Source organism: Panthera leo, chromosome D4 (genome assembly GCF_018350215.1).
Source record: "Panthera leo isolate Ple1 chromosome D4, P.leo_Ple1_pat1.1, whole genome shotgun sequence".
Taxonomy (NCBI): Eukaryota; Metazoa; Chordata; class Mammalia; order Carnivora; family Felidae; genus Panthera; species Panthera leo.
Genome location: NC_056691.1, coordinates 72920486 through 72939210, shown reverse-complemented (window position 1 = coordinate 72939210; position 18725 = coordinate 72920486). Strand labels below are relative to the sequence as shown.

At 37.6% G+C, this 18725-nt stretch overlaps 1 protein-coding gene and 1 pseudogene across 1 annotated transcript; one reads left to right on the top strand and one right to left on the bottom strand.

Moving 5' to 3' along the window:
• Nucleotides 1-2554: 2554 nt before the first annotated feature.
• Nucleotides 2555-5115, bottom strand: LOC122204834 (annotated as a pseudogene).
• Nucleotides 5116-15044: 9929 nt separating this feature from the next.
• ZNF883 (zinc finger protein 883) lies at nt 15045-16027 on the top strand. Its single transcript, XM_042912104.1, has one exon. The coding sequence runs from the start codon at nt 15062-15064 to the stop codon at nt 16025-16027; it is 966 nt and encodes a 321-aa protein (XP_042768038.1). The 5' UTR covers nt 15045-15061.
• Nucleotides 16028-18725: the final 2698 nt, after the last annotated feature.

The window sequence follows — 18725 nt, the reverse complement described above, 5'->3', positions numbered from 1 at the left end:
CCTCATACTGCCTCCTTTCTGCTTCAGTAGTATTACTAATAGGTATTTTTTGGGCACTATGAATTAGGTACTAGTGTCTTCAACAACTGGAATTTAAGGGATTACACAGGACACCACGATTCATACCCAGGGACTCTGAAACATTATACTGTACATAAACTCACAGATATTTCAGAGTTTCCAGGCAGAGTTAAAAGTTGAAACAAATGGGAGCACCTGGGTGGCTCAGTTGGTTAAGTGTCTGATTCTTGATTTTGGCTCAGGTCATGATCTGGAGTTGTAGGATCGGGACCCACATTAGGCTCCATGCAGAGCCCCCTTAAGATTCTCTCTCACTCTCCCTTTGCCCCTCTCTGCCACTTGAGCTCTCTCTCTCTCAAAAAAAAAATTAAACAAATGGAACTACTCTAGTAATGCTGAAAATATGGTTTAAAATGGTTTGCAAATTAAAGAATTGCAATGTTTACATGCTTGCTGTTGAGATTTACTTGAAGCTATGTATGCTGATGGTCACCCAAATGCTTAGATACTATGTTTATTTCAACTTCAAAATGTTGTCACAGTTGCACACTTCACAGTCGAATCTCCCATATTTTAGACATTCTTAGAGCATAACAGATCAAAATGGTATTATGCAAGTGTGTGAGTGGGTATGGTTAGGATGGGAGGGAGGCACACCATGGGTTTTTTTCTGAAAAGGTGGAGAAAATCAAATTTCCATTTGTTAGCCTAAGTAGAGATGAGTCACAAGAGAAAATAGAAAAACGTTAAATGATATTGAAATGAAAATAAAATATATCAAGGTATTGGAAATGCCACTAAACCAGAGCTTGGAGTAAAATTTGTAGTGTCAAATGTTTTACTAGAAAAGAAGAAATGTGTAAAATTAACTAGTGAAGCTTCCTTCTTATGAAGATATGAACAAATGAAACCCCAAATACTGTTAATTTTCCAAATTATTTTGGCTCTTGCATTTCCATCTCTGTTTTAACACTTTTGTGTGTTTTCTAACCCATTAAAAATACAAAAATACAGTCAATTTTATTTCTTGACTTTTTAAAATTTCATGACATTTTTAATGTTAACCCAATCTTATATTCCTGAGGTAAACCCTACTTGTTCATGACATATTACTTTTATATACTGCTGTGTAGCTCACTTCTCTCAAGTAGTCTGATTGGAGTAGTCTAAACTCTGGCCTCCCTCATGTCTGATCTCTTTCTCCTCAACTTAGTGAACCCCTGGGCTCTCTTTAAGATATTCCTCCCTGAGGATTTATCCTGGAGGCAATCATAGAGGTCACTTTATTTTTCTCTTAAGGATCACAGTTCTGTGCTGTTATTCAGTGTCTGGAAACCATTGTTCTGTGTTTTGTCCAGTTTCCTATTTTATTCTATTGTGGACGGCGGTAGAATTCTTACCTCTACCTCAACCCCATAGGTTTAAAAAAAATAGTTATCACATTTATTTTCAACTTCATCTGAAATTGCAAATGCAAAAAATAGCCCAAAACTTATTGGCAAAGAACATTCACAGAAGAATTTTCCTATCTGATAAACCTATTTTAAAATTTAAAATAAGTAAAGTACTATGGTATGGGCACAGAAATAGCTCAATGGTAAAAAAATGGGGGGCTAAAAATTATATATGTAATATATATAGATATATACTTGGCATTTCAAATCCTAATCCATAAAAGTGGGATTGATAGATTTGAACAAATAAGCAAAATACTGTATTTACAGATAGAGAAACAAGACTGGTAGGGACTGTTGTTCTGCATACAACAGAAAAGATATTAATGTTCAGAATATAGCTAAGTTCCTATCAGTAAGACAGATAAAGATAACCTATACAGAAGAAAACTTTCCTTGGGCACCTGGGTGACTTAGTTGGTTAAGCAACAGACTCTTGGTTTCTGCTCAGGTCAATGATTTCATGGTTTGTGAGATCAAGCCCCGAGTGGGGCTCTGCACTGACAGCATGGAACCTGCTTAGGATTCTCTCTCTCCTCTCTCTCTCTCCCTCCCCTGCTTGTGCACGTACTTGCACACACACTCTCTCATAGTAAACCTTAAAAAAAAAAAAGAGGAGTGCCTAGGTATCTCAGTCGATTAAGCATCTGACTTCAGCTCTAGTCATGATTTCTTTTTACAGATTGTGAGTTTGAGCCCCATGTGCGGCTCTGTGCTGACAGCTCAGAGCCTGGAGCCTGGTTTGGATTCTGTGTCTCCCTCTCTCTCTGCCCCTTCCTGGCTTGTGCTCTGTCTCTCCCTTGCTCTCAAAAATAAATAAATATGAAAAAAAATTTTTGTGTGTGTATGTAGTTTTATGGGTTTAAAAAAATGTTTTTAAAAATGTTTTTATTTATTTTTGAGAGAGAGAGATAGATCATGAGCAGTGGAGGGGCAGAGAGAGAGGGAGACCAAGAATCTGAAGCAGGCTCCAAGCTCTGAGCTGTCATCACAGAACCTGACACAGGGCTTGAACTCATGAACCGTGCGATCATGATCTGAGCTGAAGTCAGAAGCTTAACCAACTGAACCAACTGTCCCATAGTTTTATGGTTTTATTAATACAATTATGACATGCACATAAGGTGTCTATTCATTTTCTTCACTGTGTAGCCTGGCCTTCAGCTGGGCTGCTTTTCCACAATGGCTTTGTGGTTCTTGGGGGAGGTATTGTGATCAATCTCTGCACAGCAAGATTTGTTGCACATTAGCAGCACTTCGAGCTCCTTGACATTGTGGACCAGGAACTCCTGGAAGCCACTGGGCACATGTGCTTTGTTTTCTTGTTGCTCCCATAACCAGTGTTGGGCATCAAGATCTGGTCCTTGAATCTTTTGCGCACCCTATTGTCAGTGCCTCTGGGTTTCTGCCAGTTGTGCTTAATTTTGACATACTGGTCTGACTGGTCCAGGATGAACTTCTTGGTCTTCTTTTGAATGATTTTGGGCTTCATCAGAGGTCTAAGGGTGGCTATGATGTGGATGGCTGCCACCTCCACAAGTATCGCTGAGGAAGAGGGAAAAGAAAAAATTTCAAATGATGAAATATGTAATCAATGAAATGAACATATAAATGATACCTAACTTTACCAATCAGGTAAAGTAAAATCAAGAAAACATCAAATAGGCAAAAGTAATTTTTATTTATTTAAAAACAGTTTTTACGTTTATTTATTTTTGAGACAGACAGAGCACAAGTGAGGGAGGGGCAGAGAGAGAATGAGACACAGAATCCAAAGCAGGCTCCAGGCTCTGAGCTGTCAGCACAGAGCCCAAAGTGGGGCTTGAACCCACAAACTGTGAGATCGTGACCTGAGCTGAAGTCAGACACTTAACCAACTGAGCCACTCAGGTGCCCCTTAAAGTAATTTTTAAAGTTAATATATAAGGCAGATTCCAGTCAGGAAAATAGAACCTATACTAGGTAGTTGAATAAAGGGACTTTAATACAGGGAAGTTGTTGCAAAGGTATAAGGACATCTAAAAATGCAAAAAGGAGACAGTGAGACACAAGAGAGTGACAATAGCTGCCAGAGGCTGTATGTTTGTTGCTCCCAAAATTCATATGTTGAGACCTAATCCTCAAAGTCATGGCATTTGGTTTTAGACTTTCCAGACTTCAGAACTCTGAGAAATTTCTATTGTTTACAAGCCACCCAGTCTAGGGCATGTGTCCTGTGATAGCAGCCCGAATGGACTAAGACACATGCACTGCTGGTGAAAGTATAAATTATTATAGCTTTATAGAAAGATAGTTTCATGATATCTAAAATTTATTTAATCCTCTGATTTTGTCCTAATCAAATAAGGGTGTGGAGAAAGATTTAGCTATAAGCATATTTATTTCATATTTTCTTACAATAGGAAAAATTGGAAATGATATGCTACCACTCAAATATTTAGACTCAGTTTGATAGAAAGTTGTGCTAACGTTAATGCAGAATAATATTTAAAGACATGAAGGAATGTTTACAAGAAATTAAATTTTAAAAGCACTTTCAAGGCACCTGGTCGGCTCAGTCAGTTAAGCATCTGACTCTTGATTTCGGCTCAGGTCATGATCCTAGGGTTGTGGGATCAAGCCCCACCTCAGGCTCAGTGCTGAGTGTGGAGCCTGCTTGGGATTCTCTCTCCCTCTGCCCCCTTCCCCCTCTCATGCTTGCCCTCTCTCTCAAAATAAATAAATAAACCTTTAAATAAGTAAAAGCAGTTTCATTGTATGTATGTTTGTATGTATGTATGTATGTATGCATTTATTTTAAGGTTTATTTACTTATTTTGAGAGAGAGGGAGACAGAGAATTTCAAGCAGGCTCCTGGTTGTCAGAGCAGAGCCCAGTTTGGGCCTCTAACTCACTGTGAGATAATGACCACAGCCAAAACCAAGAGTCAGAGGCTTAACCCACTGAGCCACCCAGGCGCCCCATGTTGCTCTATTTTTAATTTCAGAAGTATCTACAGTACACACTTAACAAGTAAATATGTATTTACATATATGTGACACATATACAGTGCAGGTAATATTTAAATATATAATAGTGGGCTTTTACCTGATTTTAATCTTTTTTCCTTATCTCTATTCTCTACAACCCACTATATTCTTTGTATAGAAAAAAGTAAGGTATGCACATTCCCTTTCAATTAAAGTTATTTATTGGGCTCTACTCAAGAAGAGATGTGGAGGAGGACACAATTTACAAGGATTCATCAAAGCACTGTTTTGAGTGCCATTAAAATGAACATAACCTAAACACGTAACAGACAAAAAAGCTAGACAATATATTACAAGAAAAGTAGTTTTACCTTTTTCTTGGCTGCAATCATTCTTTCTCTTTTCATACCCCGCGCCCTCCCAACACATGAAGAATGGGGCTGTCTGTATTTTTAGAATACTATACGCACACCACGGTGTCAACAGGGATTGTCCCTTTGTTAAGGAATTCCATCTAGTTTGTGGGGTTTTTTTTTACAGTCCTTTTCGCTCGTTGAATAAAAGGTTATTACTATAATGTATAGGCGTTCCTTTTGTGTAAAGGTTAACGAAAAATCTGCATGCCTTTGGATTCATACTAGTCTACAATGAAAGAAGAAGCTTATCCTCTCCTCTTCTCTTTTTATGTGAATAACGAAAGAAAACTAGTCCCACTCCCAAGGCGCCACGAGATAGAAAGTCAACCAGCCTTCGCGTGTAAGACTCCGCGGCCGCGCGCCCTGCCTTTGCAGAGCATGCTGGGAATGTAGTCCCAGACGGCCGCTTGCGCAGGCGCACTTCCTGGCTCGCGCGGTGAAGGCTCTGGGTGGTCGGAGGGTGTTCTTCATTTCTTCGTGGAGCTGGTGAGTACGTTTTTTCCCTGACGCCTGCACTCGGGTGGTAGCCAGGAAGGGGCCTCCGCCCAGGACTCCTCCAGACCCTGGGGGATGAGGTGGAGCGCGAGTAGCCTGTGGAGCGTGTCTTCCCGGCTCAATGGCGGGGGCGGAAGAAAGACAGAGAATTGGAGGTCGCGGTTCGCGTCCGCGTTGAGGCGCGAAGCGGTGTCTTGGGCTCCGCGACGGGGTTTAAGCCGGCCTAGGGCTGTCTCTGGGTTAGGGGAAGCAGAGCGCTGGTTGGGCACCCCAGCTTTAAGGGTCAAGGTTTGGGCTCTCACTTGGGGGTTGGGGGTAGGAGGGCAGGTTGGGAAGACGAGCGCGGTCTGCGGGGTCTTTGGCTGTGGTGGGATCAGATACTAAAAGGAGAGGGACCGCCGCTCCAGCCCTTGTTTGAGAATTGGAGGAAAACTGATCTAGGAACTTAGGACCCCCGCCCACCGCCCGTCCCCAGTGTAGGCCTTCTGACATCCACTTCTTTGCTCTTTCCTCTGAAATGCAGCTTCACCAAAGGGTTTTTTGTTTTGTTGTTTTGTAGATAGATTTCTGAAGCCTTTTCTGTCGGGAGTTGTGGAATTGATTCCCTACTCTTATGGGCTGTGAAGAGCAGTGACTGTTGTGTTACATCCAGGTAGTCAGACAGGGTTCCTATAGAGACAGTCCTGACTTCTCAGGGCCCCTTTTTCAGCTCTGCTTTCTCAGGTCTCTATTTAACTAGACAAGATGTCATTAAGGAGGACATGACTACATTGTCTTTGGTGAGCAAAACTTTGCAAGGCAATTTGTACCTTAAGCTGGTTTTAATTTCTAAAATTACCGCCTGAAGTTTGATACATCACATGTAGTTAAATATCCTTTGTAATTTTCTTAAATTGCTCATATTTATATGTGCATATTACATGTGTATATTTATGCAGTAATATATGTATACACGTATCCAAATATGTTCTTTAAACATCAGAATAACTGTTAGCATGGCAAGATGCTCACTTATGAGAGGCATGTGAGAAGCGAGACTGAGGAAACAGCAGAATCTTCCATCTCACACTTAACTCCCAGTAGTATATACTTTCTTGAGTCTCTTTGGCAATGTTATATGCATAAAACATACAAGTGAGTCTATTATGCAATGTGATTTTTACTTTTTCTTCCCTGAAATATCATCTCTGTGCCCAGAGGGAAGAAAGAAAGATCTTTCTTTTTTGTCGTTGAGTAAATGTTAATGGCCTGCTTTTTGCCAGATAGTGTGTGAGGCACTGGGGACACAGCGGTGAACAAAACAAAGTCCCTGCGTCCATGGAACTGATGGTCTAGGATGGGAACACAGATAATAAATAAGTAAATATACAGCGTGTCAGATAGTGATTAGCAGAGGAAACTACGCTAGAGTAATGGGCTTAGGGGAGGCTCAGGGCAGCTGTTATTTCACGTAGTGTGACACTGAGTAGAGATTTGAAAAAAACGAGGGGCTGAGCCTTGCAGATAGCTGAGGTTGCAGTGGGGAATTCATAGAGGGAGGAGCAAATGCAAAGACCCAGAGGCTCAAATGCACTGAGCCTTTATGGAGGCCACTGTGGACAGAAGAGTAAGTTGATGTTGACAGTAGATGACAGTAGATGTTGAGATGAGAGAGGTAAGAGGGCTCCACATCACAGGGCTGAGTAGGAGTTTGGCTTTTACTCTGAGATGAGAAGCCGTAGGAAGGTGGTTTGTAGTAGTTTTTGTTTAATCAGCTCTGTTGAGGTATAATTTACGTGCAATTTACCAGTTTTTGCAGGAGGGTTTTTGAGGAGAGAAGTGGCATGATTTGACTTATATGTTAAAGGAACCATTTTGGATGCTCGGTTGAGAATAAACTCCATGGGAGCAAGACATAGGACATTTAGTTAGGAAGCTAAGGCAGTGATCCAGTGCCCCATTCCTGCCAACCATTTGATACGTTGCTCACATCAGACCTCCAGCTCCTTGCCCGCCTTCACCCTCAGCTGATGATCCTGGTTCCTATTTCACTGAGACACGAGAACCAGAAAAGAACTTCCAAAGGCTCTCACCCTTACATCCACCAGCCTTCCTGGAAGTATTTTCCTGTCGTTCGTCCTCCTGTTACTATAGAGAAAAGGTCTGTGCTCCAATGTATGGCTAACCGCTCTACTTGTGCATTAGATCCCGCTTCCTCTCATGTACCCAGGCCACTGTCTGGGATCATCATTGGGCAGAATTCCTGATAGTTCTGCAACTCATATATATTTTTTATTTGGATATACCAACAACACTAATTTTTCCAGAAAAAATAAAAAAATTCAAATGCAGATTAAAAATATTATAAATGAGATAATATTCATCAACACTAATTTGCTCTGGAAGAAATCTCTACTGTTATTTCATGCATCTATCATCCTTGAGTTACAAGGGACTTCCGTTCAAAGAGTTCAACTATAGCCCTGTTGGAACAGAACTAATGCATGGAATTTCCTTCTCTTCCAAGTACAACTCATTTTCAGTTTGGTTTATGTCAAATATAGAAAAGACAAGACATCTCAGCCAGTTGTCAAAGCTTTGCTATCTATGTTTTCAGCTTGGGCTGAGACCATTGAAATGCATATTGATTTCTCTTAAGTTGAGTACAGATTCCATTGTCATTCGTGAATGGAGATTTGCTTTACAGCCATTCAAGTTGCATGTGGCAACCATGAGGCTGTCCATTAAAGCTGCTTACAGCTGTCTATGCATTCGATTAAAAATGAATACAGTGTTAACAATTATTTAAAAACTTAATTTATAATGTATTCCTGTCTTTAGAAAGACTCACGGAAACTTGAATAGCCCATTGCTCTTTCAAAAAATTTCTACAGGGGCACATGGGTGGCTCAGTTGGTTAAGTGTCTGACTCTTGATTTTGGCTCAGGTCACAATCTTATGAGATCGAGACCCTGGGTTGAGCTCAGTGTGGAGCATGGAACCTGCTTGGGTTTCTCTCTATCTGCCTCTCTCTCTCTCTCTTTCTCTCTCTCTCTCTCTCTCTCTCTTAAAATAAAAAACTTAAAATAGTTCTATAGACTTCTAAACTTTTTCCTCTATGAATTTGACTAATAATCCAAAATTATTCTTTTGGTCATTCTTGTCATTTTTTTCCCCCAAAAGTAGTGCTTGGGCTATTTTTAAATAGAAATAATACTGAACTTGAGAACAGATGAGAGGAATATAGTGCTAGCCATACCCGGCTAACTGTGTGACCTTAGGCAAGTTACTTAATTATTGTTGGCTTGAATTGTGTCTTGGGCAAACTAGGAAGTTAGTCTTCATGTTTCCTGAGCCTCTTTCTAGTTCAAGTGCTTGGCATCATGACATCCTTTGTGAGGTTCAGAAAGTAAAAGCCTCTAGAATCTGGTCCTTGTGTTCATCTTTTTGTCTTTACTGCTCTATCAACAGCAGAGTCAGCCTGGAAAAAAACCCAAAGGATTCACAGTTGGATGATCTGAGGGATGTGGCAAAGTTTAGGACAGTCACACATCTTTGCGTGGTCAATTGTGGGGATGGTTCTGAGTTGAAAGAATAGTAACCACAGAGTTTTAATAACACGTCAGGTCACTAGCATACTAGGAAGTAAGAACAACAGGGTCTAAGATTACATTTTTGGAGGGTTGTCATGGGTCTGTCTGGCTACACAGATCCAGACTTCACAGATTCAGCAGCAACAGCAGAGGTATGGTTTAGAATTTTGAGATGCAGGCTTCCAGAAACTAAGCTGATAAAGGATTAAATATCAGTCTGTAGACTGTTAATCAACAAGTACTCATTGAAACATCTAGAATGCAAGGTGCACCCTACCAAGTGCATGGGGATTAAAAAAAAAAAATTCGTGATTATAGTCCTTGTATAGAAATAGGAAAGTGTACCACAGGAAGCATTAACTCTACATTTCCTTTGCAGTTAGAGTACGTTCAGTAAATGTTAAAGTGAGAAACATAGTGAGTAATGGTTTAGCTGTAGGTAGGCCTGCATAGAGGAAGGGGGAACAGATAAGATGAAATTTTAGGATCCTAATCCTGTTCAATTCTGAATTTTCTGGTAGTATCACAATGCAGTCTGTACACTTTGACTGTTGAGGCATAGGGAAAAATAGTGTCTTAAATCACACTTCTTTAAGCTAGGTAGCAGGTTTAACTGGTAGGATGGTATAGTATGAAGACCAGCAGATTGGGAATCAAGAGAAGTCTTCACAAATAAATATTTGTTGGATGTATGATATATGCCAGGTTCTGTGTATGGTACTAAAGACAGAAGAGTAAGTTAGTGTCACTGTCCTCCAGAAGCGCATAGTCTGGGAAGGAAGACAAAACATTGGAAGTAGAACATTGTAGTATAATAAATGTAGTAGAGCAAGTATAATATGCCATGGGTTAATTTTTGCAGATAACATAATTATTATTAAAATATATGATTCAAGCAAAGAGAAATTACTGTCATGAACCTGCTATGATTATAATGAGGCTTTAATACATATAAATAAGCACCCTTTTCAAAAAAGATCCCCTCCTGAAACAGCTATTGCATTTTAAACACCCACTAATGGTATATGAGAGCACCTGTTTCCCCACATATGTAAGCAGTACTGGATATTACCTGTTTTTAACATTTTTGCCAGTCTGATGTTTGAAAAATGAGATCTCATTTTAATTTGTATTTCCATGATTAAAAATGAGGTTGAAAATCTTTTCCTTTGTTGGCCTTTTCGTAAATTTACTGTTTGTTACCATTGCTCATATTTGTATTGCATTATATTTTTTTCTATGACTTGTAGAAATTCTGTATAATACAGCTAATGGTCTTTTTGTTTTATTGGTTGCAAATATTTATTCCTAATATGACTTTTTTCTTTTAGTTTCATTGATTGCCTTGTAGGTTTGTGTAGTCCAATCTGAGTCATTCTTGTATAAGCTCCAGTTTTTACATTTTTAAAGGACTTCTCCACTGCAAGATTATGAAAATATTTTCTAATATGTTTTCTGGTTATTTTGTAGTTTTATTTTTAATGTTTGACTCGAATTCACCAATTATTTTTATAAGGCAATAGTGTAAAGTTTATTTTTCTCTAAATGGATAGGCAAGTTGTCCCAAGATCGTTAATTGAATCTCCATCTTTCCCCAAATATTTGAGATGCCATATTTATCATGTAATAATTCCTATAAAAGAATGGGCCTATTTCCAGGCTTTTAAAAATTCTGTTTTACTTTTTCTGTCAATTCTTGTGTCAGGACTACCCTGTTTTAATTAACATAACTGTATGCTTTAATGTATAGTACGGACATATCCCCCTTCAGCCTCATTTTGTTTTTCTTTTTCAAAAATATATGTTCTGTAAGTAAAATTGGGAGGCATATTAGTTTCATAGAGCTTCTGTAGCAAAGTACCACAAACTGGGTGGTTTAAAACAACAGAAATGTATCATCTTACAGTTCTGGAGGCTGGAAGTCCAAAATCTACATGTTGGCCAGGCCATGCTGCCTGTGAAACATGTAGGGGAATCCTTCCTGGCTTTCGGTGTTTTGCTGGCAGTCTTTGGCATTTCTTGCTCACAGCTGTATAACTTTAATCTGTGCTTTCATTGTCACATGGTGTACTCCCTGTGTGTCTTTGGTCTTCACATGACCATCTTCTTTCAAAGATACCAGTCATGCTGGATTAGGGGCTTACCCTACTGTAGTATCTCATATGTATCTGCATTGACTCTTACCAAATAGGGTCACATTCTGAGGTACTAGGGGTTAGGACTTCAGCGTATGAGGGGGGTGGTACCTTCAACTCATAGGAGAGAACTGGCATCTTTAAAATATTGAGTCATTTCATCCAGAAACATGCATTTTTCCAGTTGATGCTCTTTAATTGCTGAGAAGTGAGCAGTGTGCTATTTTGAACTTGCCGTGCCTGTTTCTTAAACTGCTTTTAAGATTGTTCTTTTTGTCAAGAATGAAATCTTGCTATTTGCAACTACATGGATGGAACTGGAGGGTATTATGCTAAGCGAAATTAGTCAGAGAAAGACAAATATCATATGACTTCACTCATATGAGGACTTTAAGAGACAAAACAGATGAACATAAGGGAAGGGAAACAATATAAGAACAGGGAAGGGGACAAAACATAAGAGACTCTTAAATATGGAGAACAAACAGGGTTACTGGAGGGGTTGTGGGGGGGGGGGGTAAATGGGTAAGGGGCATTAAGGAATCCACTCCTGAAGTCATTGTTGCACTATATGCTAACTAATTTGGATGTAAATTAAAAAAAATAAAAGGAAAAAAAAGATTGTTGCTGATTTTCAGAAGTTAGGCTATGATATCCTAGGATGTGCTTTTCTTTGTATTTAGCTTGCTTATGGTTTGGGACTTCTTGAATCTGTGAGTCATCAACTGGGAAAATCTTCCATCCTTATTCCTTCAAATATTGTAACATTTCTGGAGCGCCTGGGTAGCTTAGTCTGTTGGTTGTCTGACTTCGACTCAGGTCATGATCTCACCGTTAGTGAGTTCAGGCCCCACGTCAGACTGTGCTGACAATTCAGAGCCTGGAGCCTGCTTCGGATTCTGTGTCTCCCCCTCTCTCTGCCCCTCCCCAGCTTGCTCTCGCACGCGATCTCTCTCTCTCTCTCAAGAATAAATATTAAAATGTGTGTGTGTGTGTGTGTGTGTATAGTAACATTCTCAATTGTCTCCTCTTGTTTTGCTTCTCTGTACTCCATAGATATATAATGGTAACAAATAATGTACTTTTAATCACTTTTTTACTTAGAACCCTGAGTCCTCTTTGTACAATTTTCTAGCCCTCCACTTTGTTAATTTCAGTTCTTAGCTTTACTCTTCTTTCATAAATGGTTGCATAAGTGATCCTTTAGTGAGTAGGTATTTGATGTTTTAGGAACCAGTGGCATTGGAGGATGTGCCAGTGAACTTTACCTTACAGGAAAGAAAAGAGCTGGATCATTCTCAGACACCATAAAGGATGCAATGACAATTGCAGGAGGCTTGCCTCTTTGGATAAGTAAAGCTTTGTAACTGCTACAGATTACAGTGACTCTTCCCCTGAAATGTCAAAATATATTTTATAAGTGCATATTTGAGATTGGGCTTTGAGTTTTGGGACCAGAGATTTTTAATTTTATTTGTGCACAGAGATAAGGTATTTCTTTTACTATTAAACAGGTGATACCTCTTTTTTTTAAAACATTATAAATGGATAGCTTTATTATGTTACCTTAGCATCAACATTGTGTATCTCAGAGTTCCTGAAGACAACATAGGACACACTTGTGAGGTCCATCAAATCACCCAAGCCTATGTTATCTTTCAAGTAGGAAGAACCATATTTATGGTTACCAGGAAAGAATGGAGAAATGTCACAAAATACTTAACCAAGAAAAAATCAGATAGCTAAGTAACAACCAAATAGCTAGAAATCCTTGTAAGCAATAGTCCATCTGTCCATTGTGGTGGTGGTGGTAACAATGTTGGTACTAGGAGGTAGATTTGGAAATGTTGGTTAGTGCCCACTGTGCAGAGAGCCCTTTCACTGGTGTAGAAAACAGAGTTTGTCTAATGTGAACATCAACTTCGTTTCTACATATCTTTATTCATCTTCTCACGTAACTCTGATCTCAGAGAAAAAGATACCTCTCTATCTATACTCCCAGGTTCCATTCTTACTCATCAAGGTTTTATGGCCTTGATTTAATGATTATTTCATGATTCAGTCACTTCCAGTTCTAATTTCAGGCAGTCAAAAGTTTTTCTTTTAAAAGAACACCTTGCATAACAATAATTTAATTTTTATCCACCTTTCAATTTTATTCTCTCCTTTCATTACTAGACTAGTAGCTACAGCCTGAATTCCTATTCTGTTGTAGTCTTTGAAGTTAGATTCTTCTATTTTTATATTAACATTATTTGGAAGACACTCCTGAATCCTGAATTCTTCCTTGATGGCACCCTAATCTTAGTCCTTTCTGTATTCAGACTTATTGCTGCATTTGGTGTTTTTTTCTTTGCTTGTGTGACATCAGTGGACTCTTTTTTGTTCTAGTCCCTTTCCAAATTCTTTTTAATTAAGCTTCATTTTCTCCCTAACACAAACGCATGTGCTTTTTTTACTCTAATTTTTAATGTTTATTTCTTTTTGAAGGAGAGAGAGACAGAGCATGATGGGGGAGAGGCAGAGAGGGAGACACAGAATCTGAAACGGGCTCCAGGCTCTGAGCTGTCAGCACAGAGCCTGATCGATGCAGGGCTCGAACTCATGAACCATGAGATCATGACCTGAGCCGAAGTTGGACGCTCAGCCGACTGCTGACTGAGCCACCCAGGCGCCCCAACTTTAGATCACTTTAAATTAGATATGGTGAAAAATGAAATCACCAACTTTCGCTTTTCCTTCAATATTTCATTAGTACCACTATTAGGGTGTTAATAGTTCTTCTGTTAGTACCACAATTATTACAAATTTATTGGCTAGAAACTATTGTATCTGTATTAATTTCATTTTGTAAAAATTCCCCATAATCAGTGTCCATTTTCTTTTCTTTTCTTTTCTTTTCTTTTCTTTTCTTTTCTTTTCTTTTATGTTTTATATTTACTCCTATACTAAATTATTATTACTACTATCCCAGTCCGGGCCCATATCATTTATGTTACACTGTTTCACTAAATTCGGTAGCTTTATTTTCTTATTATCCACTTTAGATTAAGTTAAGCATCTTCATCTAAAACATCTCATATTTATCATGTTAACCACTATGACAAAACTTTAATTTTCCTATCCTATTATATAGCATTGAATTTCTGTGCTTGTCAGAGTTTTTATTGTCTAATCCCATTCACTTTGCCTTTTTTTTTTTAACCTCTGCTTTCCAAAGACATTCATTTGAATTAGTGTCACTTTTTGTCATGTCATGTACTTTTCTGCATCTTCATTTTTGATTATGCTATGTATTTTGCCTCAATACTTCCATTTTTTTTTACTATACTTATCTATTTTAATCTTTCCCTTCTTTAAACTTGCATATTAATCCGCACCTATCTTGTATAATCTTTTGTGTCATCATAGCACTAGTTCATTTTTATTTTTATTATTTTTTTCTGTAACTGATGAGCGAGTTTTATTTTTTCCTTTTATATTCTAGAGGGAAGAGATACTGTCTTCTGTTTAATCCTGGATACTATATCCAAAGTCAGAACATCAGCTCCAAAGCAGAAAGCTTCTGAAAAACAAATAGTGTCATGGCATGGTTGTAGACATTTTTCTAAATGATGGTTCCTAAAACTTTGCATTAGAAGAATTGGAATTAGATAACCAGTTTGAGAAACACTAGTAAAACCAAGTTACAAAGATAAGAGGAAGATCATTACTGTAATAATTTTGAGGAAATACTTAACCTGAGCTCAACTCTTTTTAAACAACTGAGAGTTTTCTAAAGATAATGACATAATCATACCAAAAATGATGGGAGCTTAAAGCATAGTTCTGTTTCAGTTGATTTTTTTAAAGGCAACTTATAAATGGAAAATAGCTTATTAGATATAAGAAAAGATGAATTTTTACCTCAAACTTTACTTATTCTGGAAACAATTTAAAAAATGTAAAGCCATATTTCAGTGCTAATGGAACCTGAGAAAATCTTTGTGAGAGAGAAACATGAATGGAAAATGTGGTAAATCCTTCAGCTGGACCACTAATCTTATTCAACATCAAAGAATACACACTGAAGAGAAGCCTTATGAATGTAATGAATGTGGAAAAGCTTTTAGTCAGAGCACTAATCTTATTCAACATCAAAGAGTCCATACTGGTGAGAAACCTTATGAGTGTAATGAATGTGAAAAAACATTTAGTTATAGGTCGTCCCTTAGAAATCATGAGAGAATTCATACCAGAGAAAAACCCTATCCTTGTCATGAATGTGGGCAGGCTTTTAGCCATATTTCAGCCCATACTCAACATCACAGAATTCATACTGGAAAGAAACCATATGCCTGTACTGAATGTAGGAAAACTTTCAGCTGGAGCACACATCTTATTGAACATCAGGGAATTCATTCTGGGGAAAAATCCTACCAATGTAAGGAATGTCGCAAAGTTTTTTGCCATAGCACATCACTAATCCAACATCAGAGAACTCACACAGGAGAAAAGCCCTATAAATGTAATGAATTTGGAACAGCCTTCAGTCATACCCCAGCCTTCATTCAACATCAGAGAATTCATATGGGAGAGAATCCCTATGAATGTAATGAATGTGGAAAGGCCTTCAATTGGAGCGCACATCTTACTCAACACCAGAGAACTCATACTGGAGAGAAACCTTATGTTTGCAAGGAACGTGGAAAGACCTTCAGCCGAAGAACACACCTTACTGAACATCTAAAAATTCATTCTGGGGAGAAACCCTATCGATGTAATCTATGTCAAAAACTATTTTGCTATAGAACATCATTAATTCGACATCAGAGAACTCATACAGGAGAGAAACCCTACCAATGTAATGAATGTGGGAAATCTTTCGGCTTAAGCTCAGCCCTTACTAAACATAAGCGAACACACACAGGGGAGAAACCTTATCAATGTAATAAATGTAGTGATGTTTTTTGTCATGGTACATAATTTAATTTGATACCAAAGAATTCATTTTAGAAATGAAATCTTATCAGAGTAATGAATTTGGGAAAGCCTGCAGCCATATGTCATCACATATACCTGAGCACTCAGTGGTAAATTGTTATGCAAGAAAAACTTTAGGTAAAATGCTCATTTATTCAATATTATGTTTGTATGGAGAAAAAACACTATTCTTGCAATTAATTCTGAAAAAAAAGTGTTATCATTGAGAGAAAAACTTATAATGGAATTATCCCCAAACTGGTTTGTTGTTAAAAATATATTTAGAAGATTATTTTTAGAAATACTTTATTACAAGTATACATATTTGCTTATAATAAAAGGCTTTTCAGGTACACAAAAGTTGTAGTGGGATAATGAAAGTTGTTTATATATCATCCTTTATATTTTTAGTAATTCTCCTATTATTTTTCAATGTTAAAAAAATACCTTCCTAGTGGGTTTGAGTTTTTTAAATTAACAAGTTTGTGTAATAGTCATATAAGAGAATGCTTTCCTCCACAGAGAAGTATGCATTATTTTCCAGTATTCATGGAATTTTTTTTAACAGGCTATATATAGGTACAAAGAAAATCTCCCCAAGGGAAATAGTCAAGCCCATCCTATTTTGTTTTGTTTTGTTTTGTTTTTTTAACTACAATGATATAAAAGTAGATGAACAACTTAAAATAGCACCACAAAGTTATTTAGAAATTAAAAAATAATTGTATAAGTAACTTTGGTGTTAAAGAATAAATCCAAACAGAAAAAAATATAACTATTAGAAAATAATAAAATTTAAACATAAATGAAGTAGTCAGTTTTTTAAAAGAGGAAATAGAATAATGATACAAACCCCAAGAAAATAAAAGGAATGCATTAATAAACACAAAAATATACATTATTAATTAAATAGATACAAAAAATATGTTTGATGAGTCAATAGACAAACTCTAGGACAACAGGAAAAGAAAAAAAAACATCTAGAAGAAAAGGAACATAAAAGGGAAGTTACATTTTCTAATTCAGTGATTAACAGGTCAAATCTAGCAGTTTAGTAAAATCAATACTGAGATCATAGGATTTCCAAACTAGTTCAAAAGTAGAAATGTACATTAATAAAGATAATATACTTAATACGTAATGTAAAAGTATTTGGCAAAATTTTACAGGCTTTGTTTTTTTTGAGGCAAATATATGGTTTATTTTTGAAGAAATCTGTCAACATAAATCTGAAATTTGACATAGATTATGGATTTTTTAAATTTTTAAATTTTTTTAATTTAATATTTTTAATTTACACCCAAATTAGCATATAGTGCAACAGTGATTTCAGGAGTAGATTCCCTAACGCCCCCTACCCATTACCCCATCCCCCCTCCCACAATCCCTCCAGTAACCCTCTGTTTGTTCTCCGTATTTAAGAGTCTCTTCTGTTTTGTCCCCCTCCCTGTTTTTATATTATTTTTGCTTACCATCCCTTATGTTCATCTGTTCTGTGTCTTAAAGTCCTCATATGAGCGAAATCACATGATATTTCTCTAATTTCGCTTAGCATAATATCCTCTAGTTCCATCCACGTTGTTGCAAATGGCAAGATTTCATTTTTTTTTTATTGCCGAATGATACTCTATTGTGTATGTGTGTAGGCGTATGTGTGTATATATATATATATATATACACACCACATCTTTATTTATAGGGACATTTGGGCTCTTTCCATATTTTGGGTATTGTTGATAGTGCTGCTATAAACATCGGGGTGCATGTGCCCCTCTGAAACAGCATACTTGTATTCCTTGGATAAATACTTAGTATTGCAATTGCTGGGTCATAGGGTAGTTCTAGTTTTAATTTTTTGAGGAACCTCCATACTGTTTTCCAGAGTGGCTGTACCAGCTTGCATTCCCACCAGCAGTGCAAAAAGAGATCCTCTTTCTCCACATCCTCGCCAACATCTGTTGTTGCCTGAATTGTTAATGTTAGCCATTCTGACCGGTGTAGGGTGGTATCTCATTGTGGTTTTGATTTGTATTTCCCTGATGATGAGTGATGTTGAGCATGTTTTCATGTGTCGGTTGGCCATCTGGATGTCTTCTTTGGAGAAGTGTCTATTCATGTCTTTGCCCATTTCTTAACTGGATTATTTGTTTTTTGGGTGTTGAGTTTGGTAAATTCTTTGTAGATTTTGGATACTAACCCTTTATCTGATATGTCATTTGCAAATATCTTCTCCCATTCTTGTCAGTTGCCTGTTTGTTTTGCTGATTGTTTTCTTCGCTGTGCAGAAGATTTTTATTTTGATGAGGTCCCAATAGTTCATTTTTGCTTTTGTTTCCCTTGCCTCCAGAGCCGTGTTGAGTAAGAAGTTGCTGCAGCCAAGATCAGAGAGGTTTTTGCTTGCTTTCTTCTTGAGGATTTTGATGGCTTCCTGTCTTACATTTAGGTATTTTATCCATTTTGAGTTTATTTTTGTGTATGGTGTAAGAAAGTGGTCCAGGTTCATTCTTCTGCATGCTGCTGTCCAGTTTTCCCAGCACCACTTGCTGAAGAGACTGTCTTTATTCCACTGGATATCCTTTCCTGCTTTGTCAAAGATTAGTTGGCCATACGTTTGTGGGTTCTGTATTCTGTTCCATTGATCTAAGTGTCTGTTTTTGTGCCATGGTGTTTTTTAAAGTTAGGGATAGAAGGGAACTTACAG